Source organism: Mobula birostris, chromosome 2 (assembly GCF_030028105.1).
Source record: "Mobula birostris isolate sMobBir1 chromosome 2, sMobBir1.hap1, whole genome shotgun sequence".
Classification (NCBI taxonomy): domain Eukaryota; kingdom Metazoa; phylum Chordata; class Chondrichthyes; order Myliobatiformes; family Myliobatidae; genus Mobula; species Mobula birostris.
In genome coordinates, this window is record NC_092371.1 from 134,925,221 (window position 1) to 134,940,504 (window position 15,284).

The 15,284-nt window shown below is 41.9% G+C and overlaps 1 protein-coding gene across 3 annotated transcripts in view; it reads right to left on the bottom strand.

The window, feature by feature from the left end:
• Positions 1-308: 308 nt before the first annotated feature.
• The window catches only part of tjap1 (tight junction associated protein 1 (peripheral)), a 182,766-nt gene continuing 167,790 nt past the window's right edge, over positions 309-15,284 (bottom strand). For all 3 annotated transcript variants that reach the window (XM_072248681.1, XM_072248662.1, XM_072248671.1), the window contains one exon: positions 309-9,951. In XM_072248681.1, the coding sequence (XP_072104782.1) occupies positions 8,623-9,951 (1,329 nt within the window). In that variant the 3' untranslated portion in view covers positions 309-8,622. The remainder of the gene's footprint in view (positions 9,952-15,284) is intronic.

The window sequence follows — 15,284 nt, forward strand, 5'->3', positions numbered from 1 at the left end:
CAGTGTTGGCTTAAGCAGAAGTGGTGGTAGTTCATAGAAACACTCAGACACTAAGAGTGGGGGGAGGGTAAAGAATGACAGGATCAGCAGTCTAAGTGAGGAGTTTCTGATCTGGAATCTCTATGCACCAAAATTAAAGTCTTTCACTTTAAGCATATCCTGACACACTATATTGCAGCTGAAGAGCCTGAACACAGAACAGGAGCAATGCTCAACTCCTTCACCTCTAATTTGCAAGGAAGTAGGTAAAACAGAAGCAGTTCAAGAACTAATTTTAAAATACTTTATTTTGTTTAAAATATACATCAGTTCAGTTTTACAAATTGAGAAAATAAAATCAGTAAAAGTTTAACAGTCTTGTACATGGATACAGATGAATTGCTACAACATCCTGCATCCCTAAGGAATGAGTGAAATGGATTGGAAGCATTAAAATCATGAAAGCTTCAACTGAGAAAGGTACAGATTCAGAACTGGGATTTGCAACACTCTGAATAACTGAACACAAAATGCAGCTGGGTTCTCAGGTCATCAAACAGCAAAGTGGATGTGCAGAGAGACCACTGGCCTTCAAATACACTGAAAGTGCAATTCATCAACACAAACTTAATGCTAATGAATGATTAGCCCTCAGAATTATTTACCAAAGCCACCTCCAGCACAGCGTAGGGAAGAGTGCTGAGCCTGGGATGCATAGACTACGCACTAGCCAATGCTCTTTTAAATTCATTTCATCAAATAGAGAGAGTGGGCCAGAGGCTGGTAATTCTTGAAAAAAAAAGGTACTATGCCTTTAAAATGGCCAAACACACTGCTTGAAATCAACCCACTGATCAATAGGTAGGCTAACCAGAGGAGATGGCCCAGATTCCTGAACACCACTGACTAACACGTTGCAGAATTTCAAGTTATTTCATCACTGCTCCTCCAGTCAACAGCAAGTCGATATTGTTGTTGTACACACATACTGGCCACAACCAAAGAATATTTGTACACAAAGAACCAGAACATGTTACAGATAAACATGAAGTTTCTCCATACAAATTTTAACTTCAGACTACACCCATATTGAATATCACAGTTCACAGTTCTATCAACAAGCACTTACTTTGGCCAGTCTCTCAGTGCCCCAGCACCGGCATCCCGGCAGGAGTGTCAGCATCAGTATTGCAGCAGGAGTCACACTGGTGTGATATTTATCGGTGTTACATGGGTAGAAGGAGAAGCATTATTAATGGACGCGACAAGAATTAGGTGAAAGAGATTGATGGGATTGCTCTGAGAGTTCGCATTGAGTTGAATGGTACAAATGCCTATTTTGTAAGTAGATATGAAATAAAACATGAACAAAGAGCAATAAAGTGGGGAAGTTGAGAGGCCAGGAAGGGAACAGCAGGTAGATGACAGAGTGAATCAGACTTGGAGAGGACTTGAAGTGTGTGGGTGGGAGACAGCAGAGCCTGAGTAGTCTGGAGAAGCAGTGATCAGCCTCTCTGAGTAATTATGGGGTTGATTTGTTAAGAGTATCCTGATGTAAGGGGTGAGAAAGGCAGCATAGAAGGTGTCTAGGAATAAGACATTGTGCTGTGAGAGCAGGTGGCAGAGGGAACTTGATATCACAGATCGGAAAATATGCTGACTGGCCGTGCGCAATGGGAAGACAGTTGACACACAACACACAGGTTGGGGAAGGAAGCAAAGCAAACATACACAAAAATAAACTGCATAGGACAGCCTGTAGCGAAGTAGAGAGGGCAGCACGGAGTGCTTTACATGTGGAGGGTTGACAGATTTTGTGTACACAAGTGACAACTATCTCTGAAATACAGTCTGTTCTCCAGCTTTTTAGGGGTGGAATTAACACGTCACAATCAAGTGCCTTCAATGCTCATGGATGTTCTGTCAAGCTGAAACCAAGTGCTTCCACCACAAAGGAAATTTTCTGTTAGGTAGAACATGGTACAAACTTTGGGAACACCTTCCTTGGGAATGAATCAGTTCTCCTAATCAATTTTCGCTGTACAAAGCAGTGTAGCAAATTGGAGAAATCAAATAAATGCTCTGAAAAATGTGACAGTCGTCATTCATGTGGGTGAACTGGTTCTAATAACTAAACTCAGAGTTCAGTCACAACCTAATTTGCTGTACTTAATGCTTCCCAGATCATCACTGCCAAATCTCTGCACACATAGGCGCATTTGTATTGGGAACATCACCATATTTTTAGATCAACATTTTATGGATCTTTCAACTGCTGCTAAAGAGATTTGCATTAATGTTACAAGCACCAATCGCGTCAGCCTGTTTTTAAGGCAGTGCTGTTCTATTCCTGAGTTAGCTATCTCAACCTTTGGACAATACACTCCCACCTTTACCTCAACCCACAATACCCGTCCTCTGCTTCCTTTTACAGTTCATTTCAGGGTCCAGCTGATGACCAACATCCACTGTAAACCTCACATCCTGTGCAAAATCAGCTTTGTTCTCCCACTTCTCCATCAGACCTCACCTAGTGTCATCTTCAACATGGGAGGCTTCTGTCCATGGCTAACAGAATCCTGGATCACAAACAACAGAAAACCTGCAGATGCTGATAATCTAAGCAAGACATACAAAATGGGTCCTGCCAAAGGGTTTTGGGCTGAAATATCAACTGTACTTTTTTTCCATAGATGCTGTTTGGCCTGCTAAGTTCCTCCAGCATTTTGTGTGTGATGCTGGAGGAACTCAGCAGGCCAGGCAGCATCTACGGAAAAGAGTACAGTCAACATTTCGGGCCACAACCCTTTTTCCTGCTGAGAGGCTCGGCCTGAAATATCGACTGTACTCTTTTCCATAGATGCTGCCTGGCCTGCCAAGGATCCTGGATTAGATCTATTCCATTTCCACACTTCTGCCTTTACCTCTTCTCCCTGCCAGAACCAGGATATTGTATCCCTGTGCCCATTCACAAACTACTTCCCATATTCAAAGAAAAGACCAAACAAAACAGTAGGTGCCAGAACCTGAAACAGAAACAGAACTGCTGCAAGTACTCAGCCATCAAGCAACATCCACGGAAAGGGAAACCTCTCAATGTTACAGTCAGAGACCTTTCTTCCGAACTGGGGAAGCATGGAGAGTTTACAGCTCTGTGAAGCGTAACACAGAAGCCTACACGGAGATAGGTTAGGACAGATCAGGCGGTAAGGAGTGTGAGTGATGACCAATACCAAGGCACTTTAAAGAAGCAGCGTGAGAAAGTGTCATGTTCTTCTTCCCAGTATAATGTACTGCATTTAGTGTTCACAGTTCACCTCCTCTACACAGGAGAAACCAAACACAGGTTGAGTGACTGCTTTGTGGAGAACCTGAGCTCAATCTGCCAGAATGTTACTGAGCTTCCCATCATGTGCTCAGTTCACTTCCCTTCTGACGTCCCCTCCAGTGGCACAGTGAGGTCCAACATTACTTAGATAAACATTTTAAATGAGTACTTTCAAATCTTTCGAAATGAGCAGTGAATTTTCTAACTTCAGGTAAACTGCTCTCTTTGTTTCACATTATCACATTTATGCCTCTTTTGCAATGTTTCTACAAATTACACTCATGCACCTCACCTGATCCATCGAACCAGTCACCACGTTTTTTTTTATATATTGCACCACATTCCCCAGTTGTGAAGATTTCTGACCCAAAATGTTGACTGGTTTCTCTTTCCACACATGCTGCTCAACAGGGCGAGTTCTTCTAGCACTTCCATTTCTAGCCAACATTCACCAGAGCTCTCTCTGCCATTTCTGGTACCTTCAACTTGATACCACATCAAAATGCATCACTCATTCCTGCTCTAAGCCTCAATTTCACCAAATAGTTGTTTGTTTTTTTTATAATCGCCCCACAATTGACAGAGGGTACAAACACTCTTGGTGGAAAAAAGAACTTAATTCTGCTTTGTTCAGTTGATATACACTGTACCACTCTCAGTGCATTCCTCTCCACAACAGGAATAGTGGATGTTAGCTGGGGACACATTCACACAGAATGCACATTTGACATCAGGCTTTCAGGTGCTCATATTTAGTTTGCCTACCATTTCCCATTTATCCTCCACTTCCCACACAGATCTAATGTGAAGATCAATGTAACTTTGAGGAACAAGTCTCCACTCCTCAACTACACTACCAGGCTCACGGAGTTCTACATTGTCTGGAAATTAATCTGACCTCTAGACACATCTTTATTTGTCCCATTGCTGTCTCCCTTTAGTCATGCATCATCAGCCTTTAGTTATTTAACTACTCCATCCTCAAAATGAGCCTTCTTTCTCTCTATTCCATGTCTGCTCTTTTCCTGGATCTCAATACATGTCAGTGTCCCTGCTTTTGGTCTGGGTACTGGTTTTGTTGTTATGTCAAACATTGTCAATGATCTGGAAAGTCTCCTATAGAATATTAATGACTGTCATATGACCTTCAGAACTTCCCACCAGGTGTGTTTCACTACTTTCATCAATCCCTATGCATCAATTTTAATCACTCAGCTGAAATCGAAGGCAAGTTTTATGAGAAGACCATAAATACCACGACTCAGGTGCCAAAGAAAAATAAACTAATATTGCTTTGATGATTTTAGTTGGCTCTAGTTTAGTCAGGCATTAATAACATAGCATGGCAGAGTAATGATCAACTCCCCCTGAACAAAGACTGTGGAACATAATCTCAATGTCAGCAAGACTACAACACAAGAACCAAAAGATTATACAATGGTATTGAAGTTCACATTTACCACAAGAGTCAACAGCAGAATGGCTCAGACCACCACCTCACCCTCTCAAAGTTTGGGGTCAAATCAACAGGAGATCACAGGCCATAGCCTGAAAACCCCAAATTATCAGCAAATTCAAAAGCAGGGCAGCATGATGCAGCTCAATAAAGTACTTGGTGCATTAAATGCTCTGAGTTCAGATTGATTTAAACTTACTTGGCCAAGACCAAAAGCTTGAAAGATGGCTGGTCAAAAACAAAAACTAAACAGGGAAAGAACAAGCTCAATTCAATTGTTCTGATCATTAATCAGAATATTCCCAAAACTAAGTGAACACTGGGAAGTGCAAAGGAAAAACACCAGGTTCACAATCCCTACATAAATATATAAGACTGGTAATGATCACCTCGTACAAGGTATGACTGTGTGGGCCAAGTAAGGGGCACTAAAGGGAACAACGGTGCATAGAAGATTTTGCAAACCTACTAAACAAGAGGATAGGAAATTAGTCTGTCAATTAAATAATTTCACATAAAACATAGTATCATGAGTCCTTATCCAAGGCTGTTTGGCTTCTGTTCCAGCTGAGGAAAAATACATGAGATATTAACACCACACAACTCTTAAGAAAGTGGAGAAGACACTGAGCTCCTTTATGCTTGGAAGATCAAACCTTGACACAGAAATTAGGTATGGCTGTAAAAGATTCTAAATTTTCAATAGAAAAAAAAATCATCCAAATGATCAGAGGACTTAGCTGCCAATGTATCAGAGGATGGTGAAACCTCAGTCATGTTAAATCATGTCAAATGTGCTTCAATTCAGAATTCACAAACATACCCCTTTGTATTGGAGAATAGATCAGCTTCAGAGTGCAAAGTTGCTTATCATGGAGATCACAGGTTGGGACTAAAGCTGCTGTTGTGATTGTGTTGCTAATTGGCTCACTCCTGGGAAGACACGGATTGCATTGCAATAGTGTACTCTCAAATGGACCTTCTATAATTCTTATACCAAACAGCCTGTGCCCTGTCTATGAAAAAGAAATCAGACAGGACTGTTCAAGGAGAATTTCGGAAAATTACAGGATTGAAGTCATATCATTAAAAATAAAGGCCGTCTACGGAACCAAGGTCCTTAGTTGACTAGTCTGCACTCAAGTGATGGACACCCACTGAAGGAAATTAATCATTTCTATCTGAACTACCTCAGAATACTAAAGCGATCATGACAGCATGACATAACCCTAGACATGGACATAAAAGGTCAATGTCATGGAGAAAGACCAAATGAGATCTTCCTTGAAGAACATCTGAAAAAAAAAGTCAAGCGGTGAATAGGGGAAAAGCATCAAAGAGGGCTGAAATAATGAAATCTGTACATTGAGACTGGTAACTGGAAAATTGCTGCTCTCAGCCGTAAGACATGGTGCAAACTGTTCAAAAGCAGAATAGGCCGTGAAAAATATTGAATACATCACAGCCAAGCGGATATTAGGAAGCAGCTTGATACTGTATTCAAACTAGTGCACAGTCCTCGGGACAGCCTTCAGATGCATCAACTGGCTTGAGGGCTTTTTGCAGACCGGCAACCTGAAACATCTAATGCTTCCTGACCTGCTTAGTATGTCCAATATTCTTCGCTTCTGTTTCAGATGCTTATCACCTTAGTGCTATGGTTTTATTTTTATGACATCACAAATTTGATTGGGAATATTGTGTGACTAAATTCCATTGGTAAAGAGGTTTACTGAAAATACAACTCAGGCTGCTACCTACTTATGGTGTCACTGTAAAGCTAAACTTTTGTATTGTCACCTATAGTCAACCAAAGAAAGGCACCACATGAATTCACTGCCTCAAAGTGAAGTCAGGTTTGCAAGCCTCACCCAAAACTTACCACTGCTTTAAAGATTTAACCGAGAAAAATTCCCATACACAAAATGCAAAATTATTGATCAGTGGAAATTAAAATTCAAACATGTGGGCAAACTCTGTTATCTGACCCAAACTACTAACTCACTATTTGATAACACAATAGTTTTACATTCAAGCACTTAATATTCTAAAAGTGAGGGCGGGGGTCACAAGATTAAGATGGATAAGTTATTTGAGAAATTACCAGATGAAGGAGTTCTTGGAGAGTATGTGTGTGTGTGTGCGCACATCTGTGCGTGCGCTCCCAGCAGGCTTTTAATATTTTCCCTGAGGAGCAAGTTATGAGTGCCCAAGAGGTCTTGCACCTGCAACAGTCAGCCAGGTAGAAACGGATTTCAGTCAGTTACCCATTGCTGAGTTTGGCAGTTGATGCTCATTTTAAAATACTGTAGAACTAACTTCATTACAAGGATGTAATCAGCTTTGAATTTTTTTCAGATAAGCAGTAACCCACCCAAAAGTTTAGAAATATTAATACTTAATTTTAATTCATTACTTTTAAACCTAACAGTTGGAAATATTGTCATGAAGTTAGCCAATGGAAGAGGACATTGTAAAGCTGGGATTCTTTCCCAGATCAGCAGATATTTAGAGGAAGGCTAACATAAACCTGCAGGATACTGAGGGCTGGACAGTTACATCCTATTTCAAAGAATGGCAGGAAAATCTACTTTAACAGAAGCATTTATCTGTACTTCGATATTGTACAGAAACATTTTGGATCATTGCGGTGGTAAAACAGGAAAATGAACGGTTGTTCATCAAGCTTAGACAACCACACCATTCAGTAATCTTCAGGTTAGGTGTGGGCATTGCACATGTTGGAGTCTCTATCTGGTGCTTAGAAAATATCACAACACCACACAGAGGCTGGAAGTTTCAGATGTCTACAGCTGATCAACAGAGCAGTCAGTTTGTTTAACTATTCATTCAAGCTTCCCTGTTTTACAGTCTAGAGTTGGCAACCATGGGAATTTATCCAGTTCTGCTTAGTGGTAATCCAGATTTAACCTGTCATGGACCTCCTGCCTGGTATGTGAGGCGGTAAGAATATGTGGCAACACTTTAGAAACACTTCCACTGTTCATTGGGTTGCAATGGGAAGACAACACCATGTTAGATGGCAGTCTGGAAATACTTTAATGCTTCTATCAAAATTATCTGAAAAGTTTTCATTTTGTATTCTGCCTTTGTCAAACATCTTTTCATAAATCTTTAATTTCAAGATGTTGTAGAGGTCTATTCTGGACTTTAGTAGGCAAAAATAAATATCAGAACCAAAACGAATGTAATTCAATGTCACTTTTTCTCCATTTGGGCAAAGTTGGGCACCCATGATATTCGTGGTAACACTGCAAACAGATGAATCAGTGATTCACATAGTAATTCAGGACAGGGCAGGCAAATTACAAACATAATTAAATGGTTTGTATGTTAAGGATTGGCATTAGTAGTCTCAGTTTAAACCAAGGAGCTTAAAAAACATGCTGGTGTCTGCTACATCTTTGAAATAAAGCCGACACCTACCATTCTTAATGCACTGAGATCATTTCACAAATTTAATACCACCCGAAGGATAACTAAAATATGCAATCAACTCGCATTGCTCAAGGCATGCAAGGGAGACGTGAAGTACACAAAAACTCAAAATCCAAAGACACACTGAGAAATTACCTGCCATCGCCCAGCATGAATACTCTTCAGGAATTTGGGGTTCCCCCCCCATAATGACTTAATTCATAATAAAATGATTTTCTGAGAAAATACTGTCTGAAGTATTGCCTTTTGAACTCAGATTCTACTAAAAATGCACATGCTGATTAGCTTGCTTTTGCTCAGCTTCATACACTCCTAAGAAACATCATTAATTTCTACACACACGAAAAAGGTTTTCAAAAGTTTTTCTTTGCTGAGTGACATTTTGGGTGGTATCTTGATTTTAATCCAGCAAGGTACCCTGTTCCTGTGCCCTAGTTAGACTGTCCTTTCGCAATAAGTAATGGACGCCCATCCTTTTTGGACTCTTCTGCTGACGTCCCACTGAAGTCATCAATGTTTTGTCTCCAATCTCTTCCAGCTCATCTTGTAGTGTGGTTTGACTTTCATAAAGTAGAACTTCGTGTTCTTCCATTGAACTGTTCCTAGAGATAGTATCCGTGTATTCTTTGTGCTTCTGCAGTGGATTAGACTGTGAGTCCTGCTGATCAACAGCTGCAGTGTTCAGCAACTGCTCTCCTTCTTCTTGAGAGAATTTGCTCCTGTAATCCAATGTACATTTGTTTTTTCGTACTTTAGAATCAATGCTGTCTGTATCCAGGCTAGAATCCCGACTCATTGTCCAGCTGCAGCTCTGGCCAGATTCTTCTCCATCCGAGTAAGCTTGCCTACTCTCACCCACAGCAACATGGTTGCCCAAACTATTCTGCAACTCTTGCACCATGTCACTGCTGAAAGATGTTCGATGAGCAAAGTCCCTATCAGAGGCAGGAGCTACCTTCTCCACAAACATCCGCTGCCAGTTGGCAAGCAGGTCTTCTTCTGAACTTGTAGAGCTGGCAAATGCGCTTAATGTTTGAGGTGGGCTGTTGAATGGACTCGACTGAGCTGACTGAAACTGGTTTCCTGGCCCTCTGGGTGTGCCTGACTTTGGAGATTGGTACTGCCTGTTGGTTGCCTGCCCTGACTTCCTCCCGCTTGAGGACGGACTATTGGCTACAGTCCGCTGTAGTTCCAACCCATCATCCTCCCCTTGGACCAGACTGAGAGATATGGCTTGCCTGGTGGCATATGTACAGTTGGGTAAGGGACTGTTCTTTGGGATTTTAACCTTGTCATCAGAAGAGAATTCAATGACAGCTTTACGGCCAGGGAAAAGGTTCTGAGGTGGAGTGGGGTATGGATTCAGCCTCTCAAAGGTGGCTGCTTCATCTGGTATGCTCTCTGAACAAACTGGCTGCCTACACATCCCATTTTTAGGCAATACTGCCTCTGTCATGTCTTGATCTCCCTCTTTCCCTGCACAGTTGACACCATTGATATTGCCACTCATGTCCACATGGACAAAGACATCTTCTGCAACAGGCTGTGTGCTGCTGCTGGACTTGGCAGAGTTCAGGATCAATGGCTCCGGCTTTTCCAAAACTCTGGCAATGACAGAAGTTGGCACAACGTCAGAGGAACCAAGTGTGAGGATTGGCTCCCGTCCTGTCTGGAAATCTTCACTGGACTCCAGATGCTTGTTCACCATCTCTTGAAGTACAAAAGGGAGCTGCAAATAAAACAGAACTCCCAATTTAGCCAGTCTTTTTACTTAAAGGCAGCATAACAAGTACAATCTCAACAAGGAGAATAGCATCATATAAATTATCACTTCAGTATCCTTCAGATACATAAAAAAACTAATTTCTACATTTCAATGAACATTCCAAACAATTATTGAAGTGCCTGTATTGGCATTTGTCTAAATCAACCCTGACAGTGAACCATCAACTGCACCAATACAAATGTCTGCATTTTAAATGACTGACCAAATAGTGTACTGGCAGTCTCTATCTGTAGCCTATTAGATTTTGGGAATAAATCTTCGGCTTGGAACAGTACTGCACTATAGACACATGCTGGCCAGATCCACTACTGTCTGCAAGGCAGATGAAGAGATGGGATCCTATTCTTTTCGTTTTGAAAAAAAGAGAGTACTCTTTTAGGATCATATAGCATTGACTACAGATATGAGACATGGACCCAGTTTTGTGTTGAGAACAGATGCTGGAGGTATTATGTTGGGGTCAAATTTGAGAGCTGGACGAGTATTGTGTTGATGACAGCTGCCATAATGTTATAAGCATGGAAGCAAGTCTTTCTGCCCAATTTGTCCATGCTAACCAATGAGCCTTGTGGAGCTAATCCCATTACCCTGTATCTGGCCCAAATTCCTCTAACCCTTTCCTATCCATGAACCTGTCAAATGTCTTTGAAAATTGTAATTGCACCTGCTTCTACCATTTCCTCTGACAGTTTATTCTGTACACCCACAACTCTCTATGCAAAAGTTGTCCTTGCATCCCCATCAATTTTTCCTCTCCCCCACATGAAACATATGCCCTCCATTTTTAGTCTCCTCTACCTGGGAAAGGGACTCCAACCACTTACCTTATCCATGCTCGTGATTTTATAATTATCTATAATGTTATCCCTCATTCTCCATCACTTCAATGAAAACATTCGCAGCCTATCAAGCTTCTCTTTACAGCTCAAGCCTTCCAGACCTAGCAGCATCCTTGTGAATCGTTTCTGCATCCTCTCTAACCTAATCTCACCCATTCCTGTCATATGATGACCAGAGCCACACACAATATTCCAGATTTGTGATCTCAATGTCTTATACAACTCTTGCAGCAAATGCCCTGTTCAACGTAGATAAGCATGCAACACTCCTTCCTCACTACCTTGTCTATCTGTGTGACAACCTTCAAGGAACTATGTACTTATAGCACTGGTCAACACTCTTCAGGGCCCAATCATTTAGTGCGTTTAACTTCCCAAATGCAGCACTTTACACTCGGGGGTAAATCCCATTTGCTATTCACTTTCCTGGTTGAGTGGAGGAGGCCAATGGAATGTATACAAAATTATCACTGAAATGGGAAGGGTGGGTAACAGACAATATTTTCTCTTGACCAAGTGTCGATGCCCAGACAACATGGGATTAGTCATTGAAGCAGAATCAGGCCACTCAACCCATCGATACTGCTCCGACATTCCATCATGGCAGATTTATTATCACTCTCAACCCCATTCTCCTGCCTTCTTCCCAAAACCTTTGATGCCCTGACCAACCAAAAACCTATCAACCCTCCACTTTAAATATACTCAATGACTTGGCCTCCACAGCTGGCCATGGCAATGAATTCCACAGATTCAAACCCTCTGGCTAAAGAAATTCCTTCTCTTCTCTGTTCTAAATTAACGACCCTCTAATCTGAGGTTGTGCCCTCTGGTCTTGGACTCATCCACTATAGGAAACAACCATTCTATCTAAGACTTTCAACGTTCCATGTTTCAATGCGTTCCCCCCCACCCCATCCACCGGCACTCGTTCTTCTAAACCCCAGCGAGTACAGGCCCAGAATAATCAAATGCTCCTCATACTTCAACTCTTTCATTCCTGGAATCAATCTTGTGAACATCCTACTGACCCTTAACAAAGCCAGTACATCTTTTCTTAAATAAGGAACCCACAATTGCTCACAATACTCCAAGTGTGGTCTGACCAATGCATTATAACGCCTCAGCATTACATCCTTGCTTTCATATTCTAGTCCTCTTGAAATGAATACTAACATTACATTTGCCTTTTTTACTACCTACTCAACTTCCCAGTTAACCTTTAGGGAATCCTGCACAAGTACTCCTGAGCCCCTTCGCACCTCTGATTTTGAAATTCGCCCCATTTAAAAAAATAGTCTGTGCTTTCAGTTCTTTGACCAAAGTTCATGACCATACCTATACTATATTTTATTTGCCACTTCTTTGCCCATTCTCCCAATCTGTCCCAAACCATCTGCACACTCCCTGCTTCCTCAACACAACCTGCCCCTTAACCTATCATTGTATTATCTGCAAATCTGGCCACAAAGCCATCAATTCTGTCATCCAAATCATTGACGTGTAACGTGAAAAGAAACAGTCCCAATACCAGCCACTGCGGAACACCACGAGACACCGGCAGCCCTTTATTTTGACTGTTTGCATCCTTCTAGTCAGCCAATGTTCTATCCATGAGAGCATCTTACCTGAGATACCATGGGCTCTTAACTTGTTAAGCAGAGCCATGAGCGGCACCTTGTCAAAGGCCTTCTGAAAATCCAAGTAAACAACATCCACTGACTCTCCGTTCTCTATCATACCAGTTATTTCAAAGAATTCCAACAGATTTGTCGTACGAGATTTCCCCTTGAGTAAACTATGCTGGCTTTGGCCTATTTTATCATGTGCCTCAGAAACCACATCCTTAATAATGGACTCCAACTGGCTTATAATTTCCTTTCTTCTGCCTTCCACCCTTGAGTGGAGTGACATTTGCAATTTTCCAGTCCTCCAAAACCATCCCAGGATCAAGCGACTCTTGATAATACTAATGTCTCCACAACCTCTTCAGCTACCTCTTTCAGAACTTTGAGGTGTGAGCCATCTGATTTGGGTGACTATCAACGTTCAGGCCTCAGCTTTCCAAGCGCCCTATCATCACTAACAGCAACCATACTGAGTTCTACCCCAGCACTGCCGATGTTTTGGAATGCCGCTACTGTCTTCCACAGTGAAGACTGACGCAACATACTTGAGTTCATCTGCCATTTCTTTGTCCCCATCGCTCACTCTCCAGCAGTCTGATAACCACTCTCAGCCCTCAGTTACTCTTTATATGTCTGAAAACTTTTCACATTTTCTTTGATATTATTGGCCAGCTTGTCTTCAGATTAGATTTTTTCTATCCTTACGTTTTTTTTTAGTTCCCTTCTGTTGGATCTTAAAAGTTTCCCAATTAGGAACGAGTGGGAGATTCAGAAGGGATTTGATGAATATTTTCACCCAAAAGTTACTGAAATTTGGAACTCACTCCTTGACAGGGTGGCGGGGGCAAGTACTTTTAAGAATAATGTATTTAGAAAACGTGATTTAGAAGGTTATGATTGCTGGGAAATGTAGATTGATATTGGATGGCCGGTATGGTCCATTTGAACGTCACGATATGACAGATTTAGCACATGGATTCTGTTACGTGGTTTTTCAGTTCAGATTTTAAGCCCAACTACTGAGATGAAGACAGATGCGAGCTTTGGGCCCACTGGTTGTTTTAATGCTCACCTTTATTGATGTACAACAACTACAAAATGGTGTTACATATAGAAATGTACAGCTGCTAGAAACCAAATAACACTGAGGAAATAATACAAGTCCTCAGCCAGTCACACAACTGTGGAATAAGAAGACAGTAATTATTTCAGTCAAAGATTCTTGGTTAGAACTAAAAAAAAGAGGAAGAGACAAAAAAGATTGCAGATGGTGGAATCTGGAGCAATAATCTCAGTGGGCCAAGTAGCACACGAGAGGAAAGGAATCGTCTTGATGGATGGTTTCAACCCGCAATGCCAACAATTCCTTTTCTCCCACAGATGCTGTTTGACCCACTGAATTCCTGCAACAGACTGTTTATGTTATGTAGCAGAGGACGCTGGATAGAAGAAAGAAAATGTAAATACAAGAGTGAAGAGCAAACAAGAGAGTCATAAAGTGAGTGTCTCCTGCAAAATGCAGAAAGGGGTTCACAATGTGATCTCTTCAATGTTGCTGAAATCAAACACAGACTGGTGATCACTTTGTGGAGCAGTTGAGTCTTGCAAAGGCCCAAGACCAGCTCAAAGAACACATGATGGAAGGGTAATCTGCTCTTCAATGGTATTCTTTATTTCCACCTATTACTGACATTGCTTTGTTCTACCCTTTGCCCTCTGTTACATAGAGTCATATAGCAGGGAAACAGGCCCCACAGCCCAAATAGTCTGCCATAAGACATAAGAGCAGAACTTGAGCCATTCAGCCCATCAAGTCTGTTCTGCTATTCGATCTCGACTGATTTATTTTCGTTCTCAACCCTATCCTCCTGCCTCTCCCCATAACCATTGACACTCTTACTAATTAAAAAAGGTCCAGGTGGACCATAACTCCCATTGAAGCAAGCACCATTTGTTCAGATTTTGCCCATATCCCTCTAAACCTTTCTTATCTATGTACCTGTCTCAACCACTTCCTCTAGCAGCTCATACCATACACTGAGCTCCCTGTGGATGAAAAGGTTACCCCTCAGATTCCTTTAAATTTAACCCCTCAGCTTAAACTCATGCCTTCTGGTTCTTGATTTTCCAACCCTATCTATCTGCACATTCCCGTCTGTCTCCCCCCTCAATTTTATACACCACTTTCAGATCACCCCTCATTCTCTTACACGCCAATGGAAAGAGTCCCAACTTGCTCAACCTGTTCATAACTCAGTGCCTCAAGCCTCAGCAACATTCTAAGTCTCCTCTGCACTCCACAGCTTGATGGGACCTATCCCACAGCAGTGTGACCACAACTGAATAGATCAACTGCATCTCCTCTATTTCCCAAACATCCACCCACACCCTATCTTCTCACTGCCTAAACAGGGGTAGAGTTCCTCTTGACAACACATCATCGTCCACATCTTCTGCCATCTTCAATGGGACCCTGCTACACCAAACCATCTTTACCTCCCCTCCACTCTTCATTGCAGGGATCGATCGTTCCCTGTGATTCCCTTGTCCATTCATCCCTTCCCACTAATTTCTCCCCTGCAAGCAGAAGTGCTACACCTGCCCATACACCACCTCTCTCACCTCTATTCAGAGCCCCAAACAGTCCTTCCAGGTGAGGCAACACTTCACCTGTAGACACTTGGAGTAGTTTACTGTATCCAGTTCTCCTATTGCGGCCTCCACTACAATGGTAAGATCTGACGTAGATTTGGGGACAGCTTTGTCAAGCACCTTCACTCCATCCACAAGTAGTAGTATTTCCTAGTGG